This window comes from Galeopterus variegatus, unplaced genomic scaffold, assembly GCF_000696425.1.
Source record: "Galeopterus variegatus unplaced genomic scaffold, G_variegatus-3.0.2 Scaffold4819, whole genome shotgun sequence".
NCBI classification, from domain to species: Eukaryota; Metazoa; Chordata; class Mammalia; order Dermoptera; family Cynocephalidae; genus Galeopterus; species Galeopterus variegatus.
In genome coordinates, this window is record NW_007730930.1 from 15,636 (window position 1) to 42,254 (window position 26,619).

Here is a 26,619-nt window from a genome sequence, read left to right on the forward strand (position 1 = left end):
TCACCTGGCCTTTGCATGGTTAGCCATGACCTTTGGATTCATCTGGTCCAGCAGCCACTGCCTTCTCATAGCCTCTTACCTCCTACAGCGCCCTTGGAGCAGGTTGTTTCTGAGGGTCCTGAGGACGAGTTTTGTATTCTCTTTTGTGGACATCTGCTGAAATGGCCAACATTAAAAAAGGTGTCAGATCAGTCTAAACACAATCTTCTTTCCTTACTTCAGTGGACTGGCCACCATGAAAGTTTTTGAAATTATTTCTCTTACTTTCATGAGTATGTCTTCAGAAAAACAATCTTACTTCTTTACCCCTGAAATATCTTCATATTCTCTCTGTATAAACATACACATAGCATAAACTGCCAAATTAAATACCTCCCTCAATAACTCCCTCAATAACTCCTCTTCTTTAGAGCAACCCCGTAATTCGGATTTTTAAACCTAGAAGAAGGTATGAAAGAGAACTAAGTTTACGGTTGCTAAAATTTGGGGTTGTTGGTTTCTTTCAGAATTTGAAGATAACTTGCAGATTTAGCTCTAAAAAATACTCATACGTTTAATTCTGTATGCAATTTCAGTGGGTTCACGGACCACCTGAAGTCCATCCATCCACCCCATGTTAAGAGCCTCCGTCTACCAACAGGAAACAAGGAAGGAATGAGATGCTTCATGAAAAGGTTTTCAGCACTTGAAATTTGAAGTGTAATAACAAGGTGACCACATGGTGTCACTCTAACATCAACAAGCTCCATGCTTTTAGAAACAGGAAAGTAGATCATAGGCCAATGAATCTGAAGATCTGGGTTAATACAGTTTATAGTACGGCAATGCCCACTGCAAATTATTTGGCAAGATCCAGGCACTTGGCTTTTGTGGACCATTCACGTTAAAGAGAAAATGAAGGAAAACCATCCTTGGCAAAGGTAATTAATCAACATCCTTCACTATTGTGGTATTTAAGGGGATGCCATCTGCATGGGGAAACTGATTTATAGGAACTTACTGATGAAAAGAAAATGTTCTTTCTGGGAAAAATTAGATGCTTTTTGCTTAGAATGTACTATTCTATTTCTCTTTCTCTTAGAAATATCTGAATTCACTTGCTGGACACATAATTTTCTTAAAAAAATTCTAAAGGCAGCTGTGAAATCTGATCTTTTCAGACAGAACTGAGATAGTAATCTTTCTGTTTTTCCTAAAGAAAAAAAAAATACTTGAAATTTAGAGCTTGGGAAGAGACATGGTAAGACAAAAACAAAAACAAAAAAATCCCCTAAAACTTCTCCAGAATATTCTAGCAAGTAGAAGCTTTGTCGCATCATTTTTACCAAACCAGAGCCCTTTTCTTTTTCATCTGTACCCATTTCCAATGGCTCCCCCTCTAACTCCTCACAGATATTTTCTAGTACACAGTATGGAATCAAAGGCTTCAGATTGGACACTGGCCTTTCTTGTCACCAAAAGATTTTATTAAAATCTACAATGTAAAGAGAGCATATTTACATTGAGAGATACTTATGGTTGTATTTGCCATTTCCTTTGTCTTAAATATTATAATGTATGACAGGAGCAGAATCTGTAATTTTAGTAGAGGGAAGGTTTTTTAACGGCTATAACTTACGCTGACTTGATTAACGAACAGTTTGGCACATTACATTAGGTGTTACCTGAACGCAGTGCTCAATTACAGGATGAGACTTCTGGTGGGACTTGCTGTGAAGACCAGATAAGAAACACACCTGGCAGATGTCAAAGTTGAGACACTTCAGCGGTATCTGCCAATTAAAATAGAAGTGCAGCTTATGTCGTTACTAGCAGGTGAGCAAAAAAATAATATTTAGGTGGAGAATTAGTGTCCCCAAATATTCAGGAGATGTCTGAGCTGTCAGGTGAGTATAAAGTTTCTCCCAAACTTTATAGGGATATTGAATGACTCTGATGTGTTTATTTAAACAAATAAATCTTCTTTTAATAGTATTTTTATATGGCATTATATTAATATGGTTTTATCCAACAAACTAGACTGATTTATCCCTCCCAAATACCAAGTATTCTCTCATGCAGAGTACTACATGCTACAACCCTTAGAATAAACTCTTGAGTTTGCAGCCACATTTTGTGTAGCTGCACAATGCACTCAAACATTTTGAATTTAATTGCCAACTTAGGAGATTTCAATAAAAACAAATTCTGGATTCTCTTGAAGCTGAGTATATACCCAAATGAATGGAAAACATCATGTTGAAGAGATACTAGCACCCCCATGTTTATCACAGCTCTATTTACAATAGCTGAGAGTTGGAACCAACCTAAATGTCCATCATCAGATGACTAGATAAGGAAAATGTGGCTTACCTACACAATGGAAATATTTACTCAGCTATAAAAAGAACGAAATATTGCCATTCACAGCAAAATGGATGAACTTAGAGAAAATCATATTAAGTGAAATAAGCCAGGCACAGAAAAAGGACTACTGTATGTTCTCACTCATAAGTGGGAGCTAAAATAATAAACATATAAACAAAAGATAGAAAGATACAACATTCACAATAACATTGAACTTTCAAAAAGACAACTGAGGTTTCAAAAGGCGGGAAAGGAGGGGAAAGGGAAGAATGGGTGAAGAGCCATGAATAGCAATGATAGTGTATATTATTAAATATAGTAATTATTTTGATGTGAGCACCACATATTGCACACGAGTATTGATGTTCAACTCTGTACCCCACAGATATGTATAATCAACTTTGTTACAATAAAAAAAAGAAAAAAAGAATAAAAAAGAAAAATTTCAAGGTATGATCATATTGGACCTGTATTCCTGCATGGTGTTGGGGAAAATTAAAACATAGATTAAAAATGTTAAAATAAGTTTTTGCAATTTTCTGGAAGTCTGTATGTAGGAAAGAAATAAAGTGGGGAAGAGGGGGAGTTCCTTACCAGCCAAAAGCTGGTGACCACCACACCCAAGTTTCTTGACACATCAACATTGGATATTTTCTTTTATGAACAGTTACAACCTTAAATCTCCATGTGGTCAGAAGGAGAAGAGAGAATTCTGAAATACTGTGGTAAGGAGGGGTGTCTCATTCACTTGTTGTGAAATCAGGGGAGGGCTGGTGAGACCTTGCAGTCGTCAATTTGTAACTTTTAAGGACATTTGAGTGGGATCATGTTGTTTGCTTGTAAAACATCAGGGATCTGTACTTCTTTGTGTGATATTTTAATTCTCTCCTCTAACTGCAGTGGATGTGGCCTAAAGAAATGGTGACAGTCTTCACAACTGGTGACAGTCGGTGAGGACAATGTGGCAGCTGCTCCTTTAGACTGGCATGCACTCTTCAGCCTTCCACAGTCCCTACCTGGCCTACAGCCCTCATGTACATCCTTGCCTTGTCCCCGTAAGCATCCGAGTTTCCAACCCCTGCCTTAAAAGTTACAAAAAAGAAATATGACAAGATTCCAACGCTCTTCAGATTTTATATCTTGCTGCAAAAATTTGACATAGAAGCTTGAGGTATTAACTAGCAAAATTAGGTGATACGTGATTAAGTGTCAAGTGAGAGGCATGGAAAATTAGTTCTACGGGAGGGAGAGGTGGAGATCCCTGCGGGCTGGTATGGTCCGAAAAGTTTTCATGGAAGACGTGATCCACACTATCCATGGAAGGCTGGGCTGGGGATTACAGCAGAGGAAACCCCAGCTAGAAAGAAGAAGAGGCATAAAGTAATGGAGACTGGGCTGGGCAAGAAGGGGTAAGAGGGCATCAAATCTATCAGACCTCCTAACTATCTGGAAGAACAGAGGGGGAGAACTTGGAATGCCCCTGAGGCCAGATGGCAGAAGGTCTCAACAGTCTGACCAAAGTCACCTGAAGGCAGAGAGGGAGAATGTGAATGCCATGTACCAAGCCTAGCTACCCTCGTTCACGGTTGTATTTCCAACACTGAGTCCCATGGCCAGATATTAATAGTGTTGAATGACTTTAACAGCAGCTAATGTTTTTGAGCACTTTCTACACACAGGCTGTGTGCATGTGTTGACACAGTTAACCCCCATGGAAGTTCTTTCACGTTAAGTTATTCTACTATGATGCTCAGTTTACAGATGAGGAAGCAGAATCAAAGAGTTTAAGTAACTTGCACAAAGTTACACAACTACTTAATAAGTGGTAGAAGTATGTTTTGAGCCCCAGGATACTATCTGAATCGAGAGCCCGCTGTTTTAACCACTGTAATAGATGACTAAGGCAGGAGGCTGGAGTTGAAGTCACACGCCACCCTCACTAGCCACAGTAGCACTAGCAGTTGGATTGGGAACTTGAGCTCACTGTTTTGGAGGATGCCTGTTACATGGTAGGTTTTCAATGAGCATTAATTGAATGAAGTTGAATTCAATTAGTTTTATCAACCAGAAAATGGGGCTAGTAAACCCTGCCCTTCTGGCCTTGCAAAATTTGTACAAAGCTTTAAAAATAATTCAACACGCATATGTGGGTAGCCATTCACTTTTTCAGTGAAGTGTATAACATAATAAACTATTCTTTATAAGGATTATTGGATGAACTTTGTCCAGCACTACCATACAGCTGCACTTGACTTATCTCGGGCAATATGCTGACTCTATCCTTGGATTTGTTTTTCTCTGCTCCAAAACTACCTGCAGGTGTGTGAGAAAGGTTGTCGTATGGGTAATGACATTGGTCTGTTGTTGATGCTTTTACCAGTACAGAACCAGGGTTTTCTCTCAAGCTCATCTCAGCCTTACATGGCTGTTACAGAACATAAATGTGACATGTCCTTTTAAAATATAAATCTTGGATTAGGGACAATCTAAGGTCTTGGCGCCTTCTCTTTCTTTAGAAGTCTGCGCCTTTGCCATCTTCCCGCTACCAGCAGATCTGTGAATGCTTCTGCCCTGAAATAGCTTTATTCATCTCACTAAAACCAAAGCTATTGCTTGAATTTCCTGAGAGCCAAAAACACAAGCTTAAAGTTAGGTCCGTAATACATCCAAGCAATTTTTAATAGACTCAGCAGAAGGTTGGAGCTAAAAGAAGCCTCTGACATCATCTGATCCACCTCTCCTTATTTTACTGAAAAAGAAACTGAGGTCCAGAGAGGTTTAAAGCCTTGCCTAGGCCACTCAGCCATCTGTATATATGGGACCTGTGCATTGCCTTGGGTGTCTAGGAGGAAAGTCAGTTCACACAGAGGCATTTCTAAGAGGAAGCTTCATCTCAGTATCAACAAATTGGGGCATATTCTAAAACGTAAGAGTGTGGCACTTCTTGCCTTCTGTCTTTGTTATTTTTTGGAGTGACTTAACAAGTCACTCAAACTCTTCAAGACTCAGCTCTTGCCATCTATAGAATAGGGATAATGATATCTTCATTAGGTTATGCATAATAATTTTGAAAAAATATTTCAATGTAAAAGTATTTTATTTAATTAATTAATTAATTTATTTTTTTGTCCTTTTTTTTGAGACCGGCCACACCACACTCAACCAGTGAGCACTGTGAGCGCACCAGTTATCCCTATATAGGATCCGAACCCGCGGTGGGAGCGCTGCCGTGCTCCCAGTGCCGCACTCTCCCGAGTGCGCCACGGGCTCGGCCCAATGTAAAAGTATTTTATATAATTGCAAAGTTAATTCTGTAGCTGGTCCAGTGCAGCACATGCAGGAACTCCTTCACTAATACTTGCTTATTGGCTAAATATTATAATAGAATCATGGTAAATCAGATTCCTCCACCGTCCAATATAAAAAGAGGTTATTTTTCATTGCAGGGTTATTTCTTTGGTCCTGCTTGCTTGGTTTCCAACAGCCCTGTCCCTTTCCATGTTTTATTGTTTAAAGTTCAGTTATTTGCAGAATTGTTCATAAGCCAAGGCTCACTGTGTCCTCCAAATTCTCTGCAAATCCACTTCATTTTCTCAGTGAAATTAAAACCTGACTTGCAGTTGTTTAGCGGCCCAGTGGACCTATTTGATATCTGTGGGGTATTTAAGGCTAGTTAAGGTCAGGAAGTATGAGAGGGGAAGGGAACAAAGTAAGCGAGAGCCAAGCCCTGAGGCCTCTTGGCGCCTTCTCTTCTGGGCCCTCCCCCCAACTCTGACTTGTACTTAGCCACCTGGTGCCCCAGAGCTTCAGTCCTACCACCTCCCCAGCTCCTATACCTGTGTCCACTCGCTATGAGAATGAGATCTCCCTCGCCTGGTCTAGACCCGGTGGTTTCCTTCTCTCTTGCCCCCGCCTTTCATGATAACTCTAACGTTACTTCCTTATTGTTTTATCGATGGGAGACCTGCAGCTCTCTTTCTTCAAGATGGGTTTTTGACTGTCATTTTCAAAGCTGTGGGAAGATCTGAATCTTCCACTCCAAAAGTGGCCCGAGTTGCTCTCACAAATGCTGATCATTCCTTTGAGCCTGAGACCTTGTTCTCAGTTGTCTGCACAGGGAGGCAGTAGAGCAATGTGGCTGCAAAGCAGCGACTCTGGATTCAGGCCACCAACCTCCGCCGCTGCCTAACCATGTGAATTTAAGGAAGTTATTAAATTCTCTGCAAATTGGGGATAATAATACCACCTTTTTTACAGGCTTATAACACATTTTAACTGAAGTGGTCCTTGTGAAGCACTCACCCAGCATTTGTTTAACACTTAACAAATGTAAACCATTGTGATGATGATGATGATGACGATTATTATCACTGTTGAGGATGCCAAAGTATCTAAAAGTGTTTTTTTTTTTTTGAACAAAAGACAAACTTTTTCCCCTTAGAGGAATAAACTATCTACTTGTCAGTGTATATGCCAGTGGAAGAATTTAATATTCCATCAATTATAGAAGATAAAATACAATTTATTATCAATCAGATGCTTCATGCAGGGAATTATTGAGCCCAAAATGTCAACTGAGTCCCAGATGTATGAGAACCTTGAAAAGAATCTGGAGAGACCCAGCTCTAACTTTAGACTCACCTGGAGAATATCCATCCACAAAATACCATGCTGACTGTACCTCAGTCCAGTAATTGGGAAGGTCCTGCAGACACCACACCAAACAGGGTGAGTGACCATTTCAATAGCTGATAATCGGTAGCAGGTTGGGAGCCACAGGAGGATGGGAGGCTCGGACTGCACCCAAGATGGAAATTTCTCTTCTTTGATTGCTGGGCTGAACACCTGAAAAACAATGGCACACTAAGATTTGTTTTTAGGCATGACTTTGTATTTTCACCTTCTTTTCTGGCTCTATTTCTGTCACCTCTGCAGAAGTTTATCATATGAAAGAAACGTCAGAGGTGAGTCTACCTTCTATATTCGGTTGTCTGGGATGCTGTGTGGAATAATAACAGGTCTGTAATTTACATCTGTCAGCAAACGGGGACGTTTGCACGGCACTCACCCCTTGGAAACGGCTACGTGTAGCACTTTCCACAGAGCACAGACCACTACTCTCCCTCACAATGGTTGGGATCTGCAAGAGACAACCTCATGTCAGCTGTTAGAAAATAAAGAAATATGTGGCCACCAGAGTCAGCCTGCCTCAATGATGATGCTCAGAGCCATGGGATCCCAAGTGTTTGCTACCTGAGACCAGGTGAACTGTCTCCACACAAGCAAACATGAAATATGTGGGTTTTCTGCAGCATTCGAGCTGAGACAATAAATGAACAAGTGGGAAGAAGAGAAGGGAGAAGGATAAGGAAGAAAAGTCTGGCAAGGGGTCCGGAAAGGGGCTGCTGTTTCGCTTCTCATGTTCCCAAAATATTCTTACCTTCCTTTGCCTGGGTTTACCTGTGAAATGCAGGTCACAATGATACTGTACTAAAGTTTAGAGTGGTTTTAAGGAAAACCGTTTCAAATGCTTTCCCATCATCTCATTTTAACCAATGTCAATCTCTGAGGTAGGGCAGTAATCATCTTTGTTTAAAGCAAGGGGTGAAAGGAAATGACGAGTATGTCAAAGAGATATCTGCTCCCCCATGTTTATTGCAGCTTTATTCACAATAGCCAAGTTATAGAAACAACCCAACTGTCCATTGATGGATGAATGGATAAGATGTGGTGGATATACATACGTACACACGCACACATATGCACACATACATGCACACAATGGAATACTGTTCGGCCTTAAATAAGAAGGACATCATGTCATTATCTATAACGTGAATGAACCTGGTAGACAATATGTTAAGTGAAATAAGCCAAACACAGAAAGACAAATACCATATGATCTCATTTATATGTGGAATTTAAAAGAGTTGAACTCATAAAAACAGAGTACAATAGTGGTTGGCAGGGGGTGGGGAAAATGGGGAGGTGTGGGTCAAATGTTACAAACTTTCAGCTATAAGATGAGTAAGTTCTGGAGATCTAACATAGGCATGGTTACAATAGTTCATAATACCATGTTGTTTACTTGAAGTTTGATATGAGAGCAGATTTTAAGCGTCCTCACCACCCCCACACACAACATGGTAACTGTGGGTGCTGATGAGTATGTTAATTAATTTGACTGTGTTCATCACTACCCAATGTATATGTATGTCAAATCATTACATTGTACACCTTAAATAGATACAATTTTTATTTGTCATTGGAATATTTTTAAAAAACGAATAAAGCAAGGAGTGATTGAAATTTGATATTTTGCTCAAGGTCAGAAAAGCAAGTGAGCCGTAGAATTGGGGTCTCACTCCAGGACTCCTTGCTGTTTGTTGAGGGTTTTCACAAAGCTCTGTCCCACCCGACCTTACGAATACTCCGATGGCTCGGTCTATGCTACCTCACACAGTGGCTTCCCTCTTTCGACCGCAGTCACCATAAGGAATTTATTTTTAATTTCTTGCAGCTGCCTGATACAGGGACCAGAAGGAGTTTAAGTGACTAAGAACCCCCTGTAACTGCCAAGATGGCCACGGACTTGGCTCTGACATCCCCTGTCACCTCCACTTAGTCCCCCTTGGTCATGGGTCCTAATTTCACGTCTGATGTTTTTTACAGCACAGGCTGTCAGCAGGCATTGCCTGTAAGCTCAGAAGTAATCTCAAAGACCCCCCCACCTGCTGAGTCCATCAACTCAAATAAACATTCCTCTAATCAGGAAAGTGGCACTTAGAACCTCTTTGCTGACAATTAGCCAGGCAGAAGTCAACAAACATTTGCGTAATAGCGCCAAGATGGCTTGTACTTTAAATTGATAATAACCCGTCACCAGTTGAAGTAAACAGCTACTCCCTATGTTATATGGCCTTTGTCAGAAAAAATAACTCATTACCCATCTTTCGACCTGTGAGTGCTGATAAACTAACAAGACCACTTATTTAGACTGTGCTGCTGATTCAACATTTGCTCTCCTTTGGTGTCAAGTTTCACTTCATCTGTAGAACAAGGGAGGTGAATAACATGGGACTGACTCACTAGCTCTGTGATTCTGAACACCAGTGAAAAGAAAATTCACTTCTGTAGTGGGTTTTAACCTACATTTTTGCATTTAAGTGAGCGCATAAAAATTTTGTGGATTAATTGCCCATTTGACTAATTTCTTGCAGGTGTTCTACGGAAGAATTAAACGTGGCTGAATGTCATGCTGGCACCAGCAGAATGCCACTTGAAGAGATAATTAGGATACTTAGGGGAGGATTTGAATCGCATGGCGAGGCCTGACATTTTCTATGGGAGTCGATCTCTGAGTCCATAATGGAAGTCAATGGGATGATAACTTGCTATGCAAATCTCTACCTTCCTAGCAGTTTTCTCAGGAGCATACAAATGTATGGGGGGAGGGTGGGTTGGGGGGTTGTGCTGCATGAGTTGCCATTCCAGCAGTTCATTGACCCCAGTTGAACCTGGAATAAAGGCAGATTTTTAGGGTCTCTCGGACTGGGTGCTGGCCTGGAGTCAGCAGAGAGCACAAGGAATTCTACAGAAGGAAAATGCCCCTCAGTCCATCTCCTTTCATCACATCCACTTTCTAAACACACTAGTCTAACCAATCTGATTGCATAAACGGATGGACATTTTCCCACCAGCTTGAGTCCTGAGATGTGAGATTGTTGGGGAAGAGCCTCTGCTATGGGCTCTCTGAGACATGCCTGAGAGACAGCAGAAATCTGGTGATGGTATCTGAGTAGAATCTGAAAAAGAACAGGTTGGAACCAACTAGAACAGTTTGGAAGTATCTATGCCTATTTTAACCTTAGAAATTAAAAAAAAAAAAAAAAAAACCTCTCCATTTAAGAAATACAAACATCTTAAATATTGTTTGGAATTCAAGTTAAATATTAATTATTGTGATTAACATGAACATAAAGTATTATTATTAAGACTATTAACTCAAAACTGAATTTGAGCTTTAGATGCCTCCATACGAGTGGTATGTAACAAACTGCAACCTAACTTAGTAAGCAAACAGACTGAAAACCTAATTTAGGAATTTTCCTTTATAAGAAATAAATGAGTCTCAGCCAGTCACAATAGCCAAGCTTCAGTCAGTGGCAGAGAGAAAACCGTTCAAATGAGTTTCCATTAAGGCAAACGCTGAGCTTTAACCAGTCAAGCTATCTCTGTACTTCCCTTCTGTTTTCTGTATGTCACTTCCCTTTCTCTGGCTATAAATATAACCTGCACATGTGGTGGTGAAGAGCATTCTGAACCATTTTTGATCCAGACTGCTGCCTGATTCTAGAACTGCAAATAAAAGCCAACTAGATCTGCAAAACTAGATTTGTTGTAATTTTGTCTTTTAACAGGACCGAATCAAAGCATGGATAATTTCGGGTAGGTTTTCCCAAACCATACCTCCTATCTCAAAGATTTTAATAATCTTCCTCCTTGCCCTCCCCTTCCCCATCATGCCTATCTCAGTTTCTGAATCCTTGGTCCAGACCCAGGGGAAAAATGACAGAAAGTTACTATGGCTTTCCAGTGTAGAAAACCTAGTTTGGGGATCTTACAGGGGCTGCAAGTTCAGAGACATCCTTCAAACAAGAGTAAAGGTATAGTGGGACAAAAACCACTTCCATGCAAAACAATCTGGAGCCTGCTTCATCCATCTGCAGAAGTTTTTGCTTGGTTACATCATTTCAACTTTTAAGAAACAAGCAAAGGAGCATGCCCAGGGTCCTGAGGCCAGGGACCATGGGCCACCCTGCCCCTGCCCACAACCAGGAAAGCAACAGAGCACACCTGGGGTCCTGAGGCAGGGGCCATTGGCCACTGCCCCCACCAGCAAGAACATCTCAGAATGCATTTATTAGCCACGTGTGTTTCTTTGGGGTGTGTGACTTGTCTGCTCATGTCCTTCACCAAATTTCTAAGATTTTTCTAATTAATTTTTAAGGGTTCTTTATTCATTAAAGATGTTAGTCTTTGCATGTTAAATTTGCTCCTTATCAATTGAAAAAAAAAATAAGAAACATTTACTATAAGGAGGTTAGAATCCTTTATCTGGAAAGGATAAAAACAATATCAAATTTGCAGATTCTTAAAACATAGGAAAGGATGGAAATCATAACGATTTGAGTATTCAGCCTTGCATTTCATCTATGCATGCGATGAAGCATTTGTTGAAGTCCTTTTAGGATCAGGCACCATTCGAGGCACTGGAGGTATCAACATGAGTGAGAGACAATTCCTGCTCTTGAGAAACAGTCTAGTGGGGAAGTATGTAGAATAATGCAACAAGTGCTGTAACAAAGTTGAACATAGGGAGTTAAAGAAGCTTTGAGTGAGGAGGTGACTAATATTTGAATGATCTTGAGAGATTAATAATGTTTGTCAGGTGAAAAGATGGGCAATGGTGTTGTATGTAGATGGAACTGAGGAAGTGAGGCATAGAGAAGTTGGTGCTTGTCAGGCACAGTAAGGATAGGAAGGATTTTGATATGCAGGAGTAAAAAGGGTATAGGAGGGTATGGTAAAATTAAATACCTTGGAATAAGCAAAAGAGACTACTGGATATCTTTTCCATGGTGATTATTGTAACCTGTAGAGGTATCACTGCCTTTGACCAGGCTATTTTACAACTCTGCTGAGATTAACGTTAACTTGAAGTGGACTGATAGCGACGCAAATAATTCTTGTCTTTAGATATGTGAGTGTATTCTGTGCTGGGGGAGGAACAATCCTCCCCTTCCTCCAAAAGCCAGTTTTACATCCACCTACTAAAGAAATTCTCTTTAATATTCCTAATCTATCAGTTTATCTGTTCTTTGTTTTGTTCCTTTCAACTGTTTGTAACATCTTGCAGGTGCCTTCCTTTAATTAATAAATTAAGTAAATGTTTTCATACATGTTCCCTTTATATTCATATGAGAACCATGATTTTACTTCTTTTTAAAAAGAGAAGCAAAGCAAGACATACAGATGGCCAACAGACATAAAAAATGCTCATCATCACTCAGCATCAGGGAAATACAAATTAAAACCACATTGAGATATTATCTCACCCCAGTTAGACTGGTTATTATCAAAAAGACAGAGATACCAAATGCTGGTGAGGATGCAGAGAAAGGGGCACCCTCCTACACTATTGGTGGGATTGTAAATTGGTGCAGTCATTATGGAAAACAGTATGGAGATTCCTCAAACAACTGCAGATAGAACTGCCATATGATCCAACAATTCCACTGTTGGGTATATACCCAAAGGAATGGAAATCATCATGTCGAAGGTATACCTGCACTCCCATGTTTATCACAGTTCTACTTACAATAGCCAAGAGTTGGAACCATAAATGTCCATAATTGGACAACTGGATAAGGAAAATGTGATATATATTCAACGGAATACTACTTTGCCATGAAAAAGAATGAAATCTTGTCATTTGCAGCAACATGGATGAACTTAGAGAAAATTATGTTAAGAGAAATAAGCCAGGCACAGAAAGAGAAACACCACATGTCCTCACTCATAAGTGGGAGCTAAACAATGACAACAACAGCAACAACAAAACCAAATAAAAAAAGAAAGATACAACAGTCACAATGATACACTGAACTTTCAAAAAGAGACAACAGAACTGAGTTACCAGAGGTGGTAAAGGGGGAGGAGATGGGGGAGGGGCGGTGAGGGAGGAATTGGTAAAGGGCCATGAAAAACCATTACATTGTATAATGTTGACTATTCTAATTATCCTATTTGAGCATTACATATTGCACACAGGTATTGATATTCAACTGTGTACCCCACAGATATGTACAATTAACTATGTTTCAATTAAAACAAACAAACAAACAAACAAAAAACAAGGAAGAGAAGGATTGGGTTAAATCATGAAAGCTTTGCTTGTGAAACTAAGGAATTTAGGCTTTATCCTACAGACATGAATGGCTAATAAAGAATTTTAGGCATGGGTATGACTTTTGTATTTTGGAAAAGTCACTGGCTGCAGTGTGGAAGAAGAGTTAGAGGCGGGAAACTTGAGCTGGAGAAACCAGTTAGGGCACAGTTACAACAGATCAGACTAAAGTTAATGGGGGCCTATAGTCCGATAATAGCAGTGGCTATAAAGGGGAGAGGTTTCATGGAGAGCTATATAAAGGTAGACTTGATGCTGTAAAAATCAATTTCTTTGACAATATATGTGGCTAATACAACTGAAATAAATTTGGAATTCTTAAGAATTAGGAATTTACCGGCTGTAGATCTGTTAGGAGGTTTTCAAAACCTTTTGAGTCATGCATGCTCCAGAGTCATAATCTCTTCTGTTATTTTCTGCATAGAGCTGAAAAAGAGCTAGACATGTAAGGGGGAAAAGAAATCCTTAAACTGAATACTTGTAATGTATCTTTGAAGAGTATATGCTTTGAATTAACAGTTTCTTTGTGGATATGAAAGGAAAGGGAAGGGAAGTTATATTCTTGGTTAGTTGCTTGCTATTTTGAAGGCCTCCCACACTAGATAATTGGATAATTCATGAAAACCCATTCAGATTTCAACCCTTTGCTAATTCAGCCCATCAATAATGAAGATCATGAGGTTGGTAAATGGCAATGTGTGAATCATCCTGGTCTTTAAAGGAATAGTAAATACTGGTGTGTGGATAATCCTTAAACAAATAAATATCAAGGACAACCAAGAAATAAATAATTAGAAAGCACAGATCTTGAAAAATTCCAAATTCTCCAGATCTTAAACATAGTTATTCAATAAACAAGCAAGTCATGCTGAGTACATGCTGAAAAACAAGAACCATTCTGACAGAGATGTAAGAGTGGGTGGAAAAGATAACAGGTAAGGGATTTGGGAATTACCGCACTTGGGGACACTCAACCCCTACACATATTACTTCTGTATTTTGTAAGAGGGCTGTCCCCTGAGAGGGAAACTAGGGCAGCAGCAGCAGATGAAAGCTTGAGAAAACCCACTCCTGTGCCACATGGCAACAAAACGAAGAGACAAGATTGAGAAGGGCAGGGTTATTCTTGGTGTAGTGGTTTATAAAAACCATGACCATTAATGGATGTTTCTGTTATAGTATTATAAGTTATAGCTTTTCATGGTCTCTTTTCCTATATCTAAAATTTGGCAGAACAGAGCCCTGAATTAAAATATTTCACCATTCATTCATTTGTTCATTTATTCATTCAACAAATATTTACTGGATGCCTCTTCTGTGCTAAGCCCTGTTCCAGGCACTGGGATGCAGGGGTACACCCTGTCTTCATGGAGCTGGCAATCTCACTTCCCCAGGACTCAGCTGCCTGGAAACCAAACAACAGAGACAACAACCAAAAGGCAGGGAAAAAGAGCAAACTTCTATGAAAAAAAAAAAAATCCACCAATTCACAGGCCCTCACTCAGAGCCTATCCACCAATTCACAGGCCCTCACTCAGAGCCTAATCACCCTTTGCCCACTAGCTGTGTAGCTTGCAAACCTACAAAACAATTTACTGAAAGCAGGAGGACTGTTAGAGACACTGATAGTAGAAATGACAGTCAAAAGCTTAATGTTTAAGAAGGCTGAAATCATGAAGAAATAACTCGAGAATGTGTTTCTACATTATTCATGAAATTAAAAAAACAAATAATAAATTAGAAAAGAAAATGACTGTAAGAAATTTGTCCAAGGGTTAAAACTGGTTGCTTCTAGTGTTATGGAATCGACTTGACAAAGAAGCAGTCAGCACTTAGAGGGTTGGAGAGTATTTTATTATGCCAGCGGGCCCAGAAGAGCTAACACTCCAAAATCTGAGGCCCGAGTTTAGGTCTTACAGGGTTTATATAGGTGGACTCTTCTGGGTTCTTTAAGTTTTGCTTTCTCAGCACTCATGTAGCTAGTGCAGTAGCTATTGTGATAAGCAAGCACAGTTTACAGAAGCAGGAGTGCAGAGCAGTTGATTATCAGTAAAGTTGATACAATAAACAGGTTCTGTTTTAAAGGCAAAAGAAGCTACTGAGAGAATTGATTTTGAATTTTTCCAACACTAGAAGGCAGGCTTATGGGTAATATTTCTTATTCTTTACTCTTTTTTTCTACTTTCCAAATGTTTTGTATTTGCTATGATTTTTTAAAACTTTATTTTAAAAGATGAAGCCTGCTGAGTCAAGACTACATAAGGTAAACCAAACTGATGAGGGGAAGAAGAATGTAAGCCCTACGGCTTGGCAAAACATAAACACTTCTCTGTCTACCAGAATCATTGACTCCAGAACAAACATCATCAACCCTTTGAAACGGGCTAAACTGGTTGATAGGTTAGCTATTCATGAACATGCTATTTAACCTTAATCCAGATAAAGCAAAACAAAACAAAAATTGATAATGGATTGCAAAGAAAAGAGCAAACAAATAATCAACCAACAACTCAAGTGTGAAGTGTAGTTTTTCATCTATATTGATGTATAATTGCCTTAGCAGGTGTACAATGCTTCTCTAGAGTGGAAATGAGTTTGTATGAAAGAAAGAATAATGTGGAGTCCCCCCCTTTTTCTTATCCATGGGTCTGTTGGGGCTAAAAAAATGATACCCCAAAGTATGGTGCTTTGGCATGTTGAACACTTTAAATGAGAAGAAATTGGAAGACCTTAGGAGCTTCCTCAGAGCCAAGCACTTTATAAACTTCTGTTGTTTCTCCACCCATCTCCCAGCACAGGGAGGGGCTCTCTCTGGAATTTCCTTATCTGATTGAGGAAACTTCTTTCCAAAAGAAATGCAATTGTCTTAAATCCCCTCTCCAAGAATCTCATTAAATAATCAGGAAAGATTAACCAAGAGAGGAGACTAAAACTCATCACCATACCCAGACAAACATTTCATCTTCTGGTCTGAGGGCAGTTCCAAGATATTACCTAAGAGACTTTATCTGCATAAGACAACGTTTGTTCACAGTGCAGTTCCACCTTCCCTCCATTTAATTTCCAAAGAGAATCATTTACAAACGATTGTCTGCTCATTGGGCACATCAAACTCTCCCCCAAACCAATTATTATCCCTCAAATATGCCTTATTACCCTCCCCCCCCATGAAAAAGGTGCTATTTAAGCTTCCACTATCTGGCCTTTCTTTGAGTCTCATACTTTGTGTGGCTCCTGTGCTTATGTATGTTAATAAAATTGTATGCCTTTTCTCCTGTTAATCTGTCTATTGTCAGTTCATTTCAGCAGACTTGAACCTTCAGAGGGAGAGGAAAAATTCTTTTCATGCCTGCAGGTTATTTATATTAGTGAAGCTGATAATCATTTACTTCTTTGTTCCTCTCCTGAATGAGTAAAAAATTTGTGGAAGACAAACAAACAAAAAGGTTTTCTATATATAAACCTCAAGCAAATATTAGACAGCACCAAATGGTCAATGACCAGTGGCAACTAAACATTGCCTTCGAGGTCACAGTGTGACATATAAACCCTCACCTGTCATACATCATTGTGAGAAGGCTCAGAGTGAGTTCCGAAGCTCTGGGATGCACCTGTCCTGGTTTTTCTGCCCTCTTTCTCTGAAACAGCTCTTGGAGTGCCTGAAAGCTGCTGCACAGAAAGGGTGCTCTCCCTAGCTTCCCAGAAAGGTTGATATAGTAGGACATGCTGGATCAGGGAGCTGTCAATCAAGTCTCCTGTAGGAAACAAATGAAGAATTGAGCCTTATTTTCTGATGAGAATGAAAGCCTGAGAATAAAGCAAATGCCATATAGTGTTTAATTAAGCCTGTCTTTTTATGACAGTTATTTTCTTTAAAGGGAGTTAAATATTCATATAACTGAGACAGGATAGGGCTAGGCCTGTGAACCAAACCAACTCCATTTTCCCTGCAGAAGACATTTTGTTACTTTCCTGCTTCTCAGTCATGAGAACCCCCAGGGAGTATGATAATCCCATGTCCCTGATAAAAGTGATTGAAAGAGACTGATGGGGCATAACCACCCTGATAAAATGAACTGAGATAAGAGGGGAACAGATATTTACTAAGTTGCAAAACCTCTTCCCCAAGGCTTGTTAAAATATAACTGTTAGCTTTGTTTAAAACTTATTATCTACCCATTCTTTATTTTCCTGTAATTGTAAAGTTAAGTTACAGATTAACTTTAAGACTCCTGTAGGAGTTACACACAAGATGCTCCTGGAACCAAACACTCTTGCGACCACTGCAAAAAGACCAGAAACCATCAAAGTGAGATGCCAACATCAATTGAGGAACGGCTTGCCTTTAAAAAGCCCTTCCCCAACTTCCCCCAGGCAGCTAGCCTGACTCCTGCATGCACACAAAGCTTCCAGGTGACTGCGACAACAGCTCTCCTGGGGTAGTGATATCTTGGACCTACTGAGCAAGTGCAAAGACCAAAGCCCTAACTGAGCATGAGCCCATGACACAACCAGGAAGAACTGAGTGGACCACCTCAAGAGGTGCTGAATGATGACATTGGCATGCACCCCTTGTCCTACAAAGGACTCTGAACAGCTTCCCCTCACCTGGTGAGCTTCTTTGTAGCTACTCCCCTTGTGCATAAGTTTATCTCCTCTTTTAACAAAGCATTGCTTGTGTTACTACTGGGTGCATTGTTCATTTCTGTGACTTTGAGACCCAAGAGCCTAATTCAGTGACATAACCACTATTTGAATACATATCTGTTTGTAAAATTCAGGCAATACCATTTTTACAGTTGACTTGATTTTACAAAAGTGCATCTGTTAGTAGAGCATAGTTATCACATTATCATCAGTACAACTTCTAGGGTGTTGTTTTGTAGAGTGAAGTTAAAGGGTAGGGAGTAAGACACTTGAAAAATAAGTCTTCCAAGGAAGTTAAGACACTGGTGAAAAGTTGGGGACAACGTTTTTATATTCTTTATTAAGTGGATTGAGCAAATTTACCTTTCATGTTCAGATATAGTTTTTCCTGTCTGCAGCCTAAAAAGATGGTGTGTTAAAAGCCTAAAAAGATGGTGTGTTAAAATGCAATTGCTGTAGTTAGAAAAGCCCAGAGATTTTAAGAAAAGAGCAGTTGCCAAATTATCAGACTCTTTAGGTCTCACCCTTGCCTCAGAAATATTATTTTTTTGATATTGGGTTCATCAGTATTATTATCTAGAAAAGACACTCAATAAAACTAGAGTTGCTTATAAAAAATAATGGTTGATTTCTTATATACTTTTCACCATCTTCTAAAAATTTTACAAGGCAGTGAGCAGAAAGAAGCATGAAATAGAGCTAACCCTATAGTTTCTTGCAGAGGGAAGACAACAGACACAATTAATGAAAACCCACTTGCACCATCTGAGGTGAGTATGTCAAGAGCACTAAGAGCTGCTGGCATTTAAAACCCTTCAGCCTCTGAAATGATAAAACTCTGTGCTTCTCTCTACTTCATAAATCAGCCTCACAGATAAGAAATCCAGCAAGTCTAATAAAAATTTTTATTTGTCCTCTGATATTGCTTTTAAGGGGAGAGCCTGAGGAATAGAGGAGCAAGTCTTGGGAATGTAACTTAAATAGAAACCTGGCTGCAGGTGGTGGAGGCTGTAAACTCTCCTATCATGATTCAATCACAAAACCTGTCACTTCAGCCGGGCATTCTGAACACAGAGTGTTTCTGTCTTCTGCTGAGAGTTCAGTATTACACCAGACCAGATAAGGTGGTGTCCATTAATCTCACCACAAGATTTCTGTGGTGATGGGCTCCAGACTCTGCTATTTGAAGTTCATGATATGCTTTATCTTAAGGTTCAAGACTTTACCGCTTTCAAATTTTTTGTTTGGATATGTTTTCTAGGTAGAATTTTCATTTACTGATTTTGTGTATTATTATTTCCCATGAGTATTATTTATATTGACTGTTTCTGATGCCAAGGGTAATGAAAAGTTAAAAAATGTACATCCTCAAATTATGCTATTATACATACACCGGCATTAATGATGGTGACTTATATGAACATTTGCTGCTATGTTTCTTTAATGGGAAAATTTCTCCAGGAAAACAGTATAATTGTAGGTAAATTTTTAATGAGAATATTCTGCCTTTTGTTTGTCCTTGGAATAATAATTGTTATAAGTGAGTTTATTTGTCTGGAGCAGTTATTGTCAAAATACTTTTTTTAAAGGCAAAAATTCCTTCTTCAAAGAAACCTGATACAGAAACACAGTGCGGAAAATAGAGACACACAGAACTGTTCTTGCTGGGGACGTGGTCGTTGAGTCTTCCGGCACTGCCTACACTGCCTCTCCCTTCCTTGCTGACTCTTTTGTGCCCTTCTCACACCCATGTACACCTTGTGAAGCACAATTTGAAAATATAATTTTCTAGACAGGAGGAAAAATATTAAAAAATTCAACCCCCAGTAGAAATGTCATATATATAACACAACTTCTTTTAGGTCTTATAGGATAAATGTCGGAAATTATTTCACATGAAGTGAATTTTTAAAAAATGCAATTTAGATAGGCTGAATGCTTGTTATTTTTTATAGCTAGAACACAATTTTTTCATTTTTTTAGAATTTTCACAGAATGTTTTTACTCTGTTTTACCTTATTTTGCCTAGATAACAGTATAAGAAAAAAAAAAAAAACCCGTAACATTCAATCAGGTATAAATTTAAAGAAAAAGGGTAGTTCTCAGGGAAGTCTCAAGATAGTTTTAAGATTTATGGCCCGTGGATTACTCATTTGAAATTACTTTTGCATGTTAAAATATGGATAAGAGGTACAACTTTTTTTGTACTTTTGTTTTCTGTTAATACTGGTTTCCTGAAAAGGAAACCATAAACATGTCTAGAAGTCGAGTAGGAAAAATACAAAAAAAAAAAAAGAATCCTTATCCATAATCATGTTCTGTTGTCAGAGAAGCTACAGGTAGATTGAATACACATTATGCACCCCCAACTCCCCTCCTCCCGTCCTGTCATCTTCTCTGCTACGAATGGGATAAATGCATAGGTCCAGTCTTCCAGAGTCTGGCAGTCACTTGCATGGGAGAGTTTTTGGTTTCTCTCTGAATCTTACATCACATATCAGGGTCAGATTATTTCAAGCCTTTCAAGAGAGCCTGTACTTACATCGGCATAGAGTTTGTACTGATCATAATTTGAAGACTGCTCCGTAAATGGAATTCTCAATACTATTAAGAGCATCTGCAAAGAAAACATGAAATATCATAGATAAAGGATCATCTCATTATAGAAATCCCACATCCTGGAAGGGAATCCTAGAGATCATGCAGCCCCATTTCACTATCCAGGTTAACAAATTAAGAACTAGAGCTTTCTTTTCTACCTGGAAACAAACAATAATGGATTTACAGTATTCTAGGGCTTCAGGTGACCCTAGAGAGTACCCTCTGAATCTAGCAAATGGAGGAGCCCGTCAAAAAGTGGGGAGTACTCCTCCACCAATCTGCCCACTTTTTATATAAAAAAGCAAAGGCCTTATGAAACAAATAGGATAAAAAACTATATGTAGAATATAAACTCAATTTTGTTAATATATTCTAGTCATATGCACACGTATTTATGTATGTGTGAAAAAGACCCAAAAGCTGTCCATCCACTTACGCATTTAGCAACTATTCATTGAGATTTTCCTACAGGGCCCTGGCATGATTCTAGGGATCTGAAACACAGCAGTTACCTAAACAGATGAAAATCCCCTCCTTGTGAGGCTTAACTTCTAGTGTTTCTGAGCACTTACTGGGCACAGAGTGTGTATTTGCCACTTAACAGTGTGGTGGACAAGGGAGATCTCTGGAGCCAGCTATACATAATCTATTCCTTTCTTTTTCCTTTGGGGAAATTAGTTTACTTTTTGATCTTTGCTTTCTTCATCAAACAGTGATTATAATACATTTCTTATGGGGTATCTGCATGATTTAAATAAGAAAATATAGAGAAAATATGGGTAATGCACTTACTAAATTGTCTCTCACTTTTCTTGAGGACCTACAATTTAAATATGTTTCATGAATCCTCCAAATTTGATTTTTATTTGGTTTAAGAGACATGCAACAGTCTCACAACAGAGCTTTTTGTTGTCTAAGACTAAAATGATCACTCTTTGTATCTATAAAAAATGAAAACTACAGAGTAGATCATCCCATTTATTTGTATTGTCTTTAATGTCATTCAATAAAGCTTTATAAGGTCTTAGAAATTAATTGTTTAGTTTATTTCAGGCACTTAAAATTGCCTGCCCTAAATGATTATTGTTGGTATAAAGCAGTGGTCCTCAAAGTATAGTTCCTGGACCCAGCCGCATCAATGTCACCTGGAAACTTGCTAGAATTACAATTTCTAACAAGACTCTACAGTCTTCAACTCCAGACTCCAGGGGTGAGGCCCAGGAACCTGTGTTTTAACAGGCCCTCAAGGTAAATCTGATGCAAGCTAAAATTTGAAAACTACCCGTATAAAGGGAATCTACTGCTTCTGCTTTTTATGATTGATTTTTGAAGGTCTTTGCCAGAGCAGTTTTGTGGAGTCATGGGGTCAAAATCCAATTGCAGAGAACTGTGCAATGACTATAAGGTGAAGAGAAAACATAAAAACACAACTTTTTCAAGATCCTTCATCTGAAGGGAAGACAAGAGAGGCACAAATAGAACAACACAAAGTCAAATTGGTTTTCAAAGGCAGGAGAGATTCCAAAACGTATGTATGGGTCAGGGAGGAGAAGCCAGGAGAGAGGAAGAGGTTGAGAATTCAGAAAGTGGGGGATCTGGGTGGCATTTGATGTAGCAAAATCCCTATCAGAGGGCACGTGTTCCCTTAGCCACCAGCATCCATTCATCTTTCTTCTGATGGACAACCTCCCCCTAATCTGAGCCCACGAAATTCTAGTAGTGTTAATTCCAACTCTCCCATTTCTAAGGCAGGCATGTGGCCAGGTCCAGACCACAGGTGAGTGTATCATCACATTCAGAGCTGAGCACATAACCAAAGCCAGGCAAACAACATGCCAACAAAACTTGGCTCAAGGACTCTTTGTTCAAGTTATCAGGGAAGCAGACTTATTTATTCCTGCTGGACTTGAACGTGGAATTGTGGATTGCAGCAGCACTCTCCTGACAGGGTGGATAGCTTGGGAATGAAACCAACACACAAGAGAGGGCAGAGATGAACTTGGAGATGAAGAGAAACTGCTTCCTGGTGACAGTGGCTGAGCCCAGGGAAAGCAAGTCCCTCCTTGGGTTATTTTATTTATTTTAGGTTTTTAATTTGACAAATAAAAATTGTATATAGTTATTGTATACAACGTGTTGTTTTGAAATATGAATACATTGCGGAATGGCTAATTGAAGCTAATCAACACACGCATTACCTCACCTACTTATTTTTTTGTGGTGAGAGCACAAAATTTTCCAGAATGCAATACGTTATTATTAACTATAGTCACCATGTTGTACAGTAGATTTCCTGATTGGGTTATTAATTACATAAGGTAATAAAGCCTCTTTGAGCTACGTTTTCTGTCACAAGTGACTGAAATATTGCTAACTGATATGTCCCTGAGGTAGAGACTCTGGAAGGGGAAAGATGCACAAGAAAAGGAATTAACTGTGGCAAGAAGTCCATCCCTCATTCCCCTGAGAGGAAAAAAAAGAAGGTATGATGGTGGATGTTGGGAAGAGTTCATGTCTGAGTGTTTCTATTTTCTTCATGAAATTAGGGACATGTTCTCTCACTTAAGACTCAGGAGGAGGTGGAGGAGTAGAAAACTTGAGGAATAGTGGAGATTTGGACTAGTTACAGTGGGGGAGTGAGAGAGGGATCCAATCACAAACTTTAGAAAGAACTGCCAGGATAACAAATTCCAACTAAATAAAGTTTATACCTGTAATGCTCACTCTGAGGCAAGGTGTTTACTTACAAGAAAGCTTTGAACCTAAGACTTACTTGTGTTTTTTTATGTTCGGGGGAAGAAACCTTGAGGAAACTAAAACTACTTTCAATTTTAGTGTTAGCTAGTTAACATAGAACTCACGCAATTGGGAGTAAGAATGTTGGGGGGTTGAGCTTAGTGACTAGAAATGCAGCCAGTTCTTTAGCCTTTGCTAAGCAGGCCCTGAGCAAAAACCGAACAAGGGACTGATCAGGGGATTTCATTGATTCAATCACATGTGGCAGGACAGTTATGGTGGTATTTATCTTTTTCTTGTTCTTGAAGCAATGAAAGAATTTAAAGAATGAAAAGACAGTGCTTCTGCATCCATTCCTGTGTGTGTTCCAAGGTCTAAGCTCTTTCTCCTTCTTTGGCACAGGCCAGGCATAAGCTAAGCCACTGAAGAGGCAATGGTGCTGAACCAGGCTGGACCCATCCTTGAGAACTTAGAGCACCCCACAGGGCTTCCCTAAACATATATTGATTCAATGATCAATATATAATCATGAGTCAAAGACACCTACCTCAGGTGAATGTGAGCTGTACCTAAAAATTGTCACCAAAACAAGAGATCTCATTACGAGCCCTCTACATTTTTTTCCCAATAGGTGAAAGATATCAAAGAACCTACAATTTGCTCTAAATCTTTTGTTATTCAATATTTCTGTATGTTTTAAAAATGCTTAGTTTTCAGTTAAGACTCCAATTCTAGAGAAGGGGAGAAATCAGAAACAACTCTGCCCTATGCCTGGAGAAGGGACACAAATGGACAGCTGATCTAATAGCGTGGAAATAATTTACAAATATGTAATGCCCAAGATATTCTTCCCCTCTGGAAATTGGCCAGTTTTTGTGCCCTGGTTCCTCTCAGATGCACCAAACAGATAGAATCAGCAAACTCGGGGCTCTGCAGGTTCCCAGATGCTATGGTTGGTGCAGGGGCGGCTCTGTGGCTGCCCTGCCATCTGGCCCGTCACACTTCTGTAAAGTTAAGCCATGCAGTGTCATCTGATGAAGTTATGCAGCGAAACATGGCAAGCTGTGTGTAGTGCAATGCGGAAAACGAATGAGCATTCAGTTGTTCCACCACCAGACCCGTTTCCTTAAGGCTTCATTTTAAAATTTTTTCTGATGGTGGGAGAAAACTCAAGGATGGAAGAAATTTCTGGATGTATCAGGCCAAAAGCTATGAACTAAGTAGTTTTAGATGCTTAAAGAAATAACACAAGCCATGTGTATTCTTGTTGACGGGAGCAATTTGATTAGGATACACCCTTTGCCTTCAACGATTCTTCTTTTTGCTTAACTCTATCAATGAATTCATTTTCCACAGATACTAAGATAAATGTAAGCAAAATCTCTTTCAGCTCTCCATCATCTAGTTTGATGATACAGAAATAAATACATTAGGCCAATGATCCTCAAGGTGTGGTCTCAGGCAAGCAGCATCAACATTGCCCAGGAGTGGGTTAGAAATGCACATTCTCAGACCTCAACCCAGACCTACTGAACCACAAACTCTGCAGGTGTAGTCCAGCATTTTGGCAAAGCCTCCAGGTGATTCTGATGCACACTAAACTTGAGAAATACTGCTTTAGGAAGAGAAAATTGAGCTTGGAATAAATTACCTGCTGCTTTGTATTAAGTCCATTAGCATGAGGGCTCAAATTTTGGGAAATCCAAAGATAATTTGAATTATTCATAATGTTGTTTCAGATAAATAACTTGAGATCATACAGAATTTTATATAAAACAAGTAAGGTTAACAACCTAGATTTTAGCTAGGGGAATAAGGCTGCAAATAGGTCCAGCAATAAAAATGTCACAGACCAATCCTGGGCCTAACCTTGTATTTAGAGATGTTGAAAGGGAGGGGAATTAGTTTCTCCATACTCATTTACAAAATATTCATATAGTGACAGCTGTAGGACCTTTCTCCCAACTTTGGGCCCACATAATACTGTGGACTTACATCTGACATTAAAATATCTACAGTGATGTTGTTTTAATAGTAAACTATGAATATAAATAAAAGTAAGATGACACTTTTTGTGTATTTGAATAGCAATTTAAAATGTAATTATACCGATATCAAGTTTTTTGTTACGTTATTTTTGGTGCTGTGGAAACAGCAGAGCAAACATTCTTCAATACATTATGGATTTCTGTTTAGTAGAGAGAGAAAGTCACTTTAATCACTTAATACTTGTAGTTTTTATTTTCTCAGCCAGAAATTTGCCAAATGTGTATTCTTCTGCAACTTAGAGGTCTGAAAATACAACATCTGTGCCTAATTTTTCTGTTTACAAACTATGCTCAGGAACCTGACAATAAAACTCACCTTGTTTATCTGGGTCCATTTCACAGATGGCAAGAGGGTCCTTGTAAACTAGAAATGAACCAATATTTTAAGCAGAAGGTTTTGCAGTGGAGATATGGGGGTGGGGGAACAAAAAGGCAAAAAAACAAATCATTTTACCTGTAGAACAGTGAATACAAGGTGCTCAGGGAGACTGAAATTTCCTGGGAGGATAAAAAGGAGGAACGTAGGGGTGGAGGCTCCGTATACTGGTCACATTTCTCAGAAAGTTGATTACAGCTCCTGGAACTAATTTTGTGAATACGTATTGTTTCAGGTAACTTGAGATCATGCAGAATTTTATGGAAAACAAGTAAGGTTAACAATCTAGATTTTAGCTAGTGGAATAAGGCTATCCACAGATCACATATGTGTATATATGCGCTCCCCCAGCTCTCCCTGAAATCCCCAGGTGGGCATAGAAGAGTCCGGCCTCCCGTCCAGCCAACAGTACAGCTGGAGATACTATCTACCTGCCTCCATGCCAGGTCCTTACCTGTGTTGGTTTCCCCAGGGAAGCAATTTAGTCAAACATTCTGTATAAATGACTCAGCATTTCTGGAATAGGAAAAAGCTGGGTAATAACAGGTTTCCAGATGTGACATTCCTATGAAGAGTTGCTTTCTCGCTCTGACTGACCAGCAGTTGCTTGCAAACCAGTAATGTTTGAAGCTGCACTGTTTTTAAGGGTTCATAGAAGTGCATTCATAAGTAATGAAGATCCTGAATAATTTAAGGCCGCGCCTACATCACTGTTTCAAAGGGCTATTTCTGTATTAGTTTCCTGTGTAGGAGAGGCAAGTAAAACGTCTTCTGGGTGCTATTGAGAGCAGTGGTTACCATAGAGATTAGGAAACACTTTAGAAAGGCTCCATATCTCAGATAACGGGCCACCTTAGGAACCAACCCAGATAAGAGTGACCTAGCAATGGAATCAA

At 39.3% G+C, this 26,619-nt stretch overlaps 1 protein-coding gene across 1 annotated transcript; it reads right to left on the minus strand.

The window, feature by feature from the left end:
• Nucleotides 1-25,904, minus strand: DYTN (dystrotelin). Its single transcript, XM_008588429.1, is given in 13 exon segments — nucleotides 1-153; nucleotides 1,665-1,772; nucleotides 3,363-3,428; nucleotides 6,988-7,191; nucleotides 7,415-7,486; nucleotides 13,653-13,675; nucleotides 13,678-13,752; nucleotides 14,306-14,433; nucleotides 16,871-16,978; nucleotides 16,980-17,070; nucleotides 20,505-20,579; nucleotides 25,664-25,711; nucleotides 25,802-25,904. Coding segments are annotated over 12 exon segments (1,122 nt in total). The 5' UTR covers nucleotides 25,683-25,711; nucleotides 25,802-25,904.
• Between the last annotated feature and the right edge of the window lie 715 nt (nucleotides 25,905-26,619).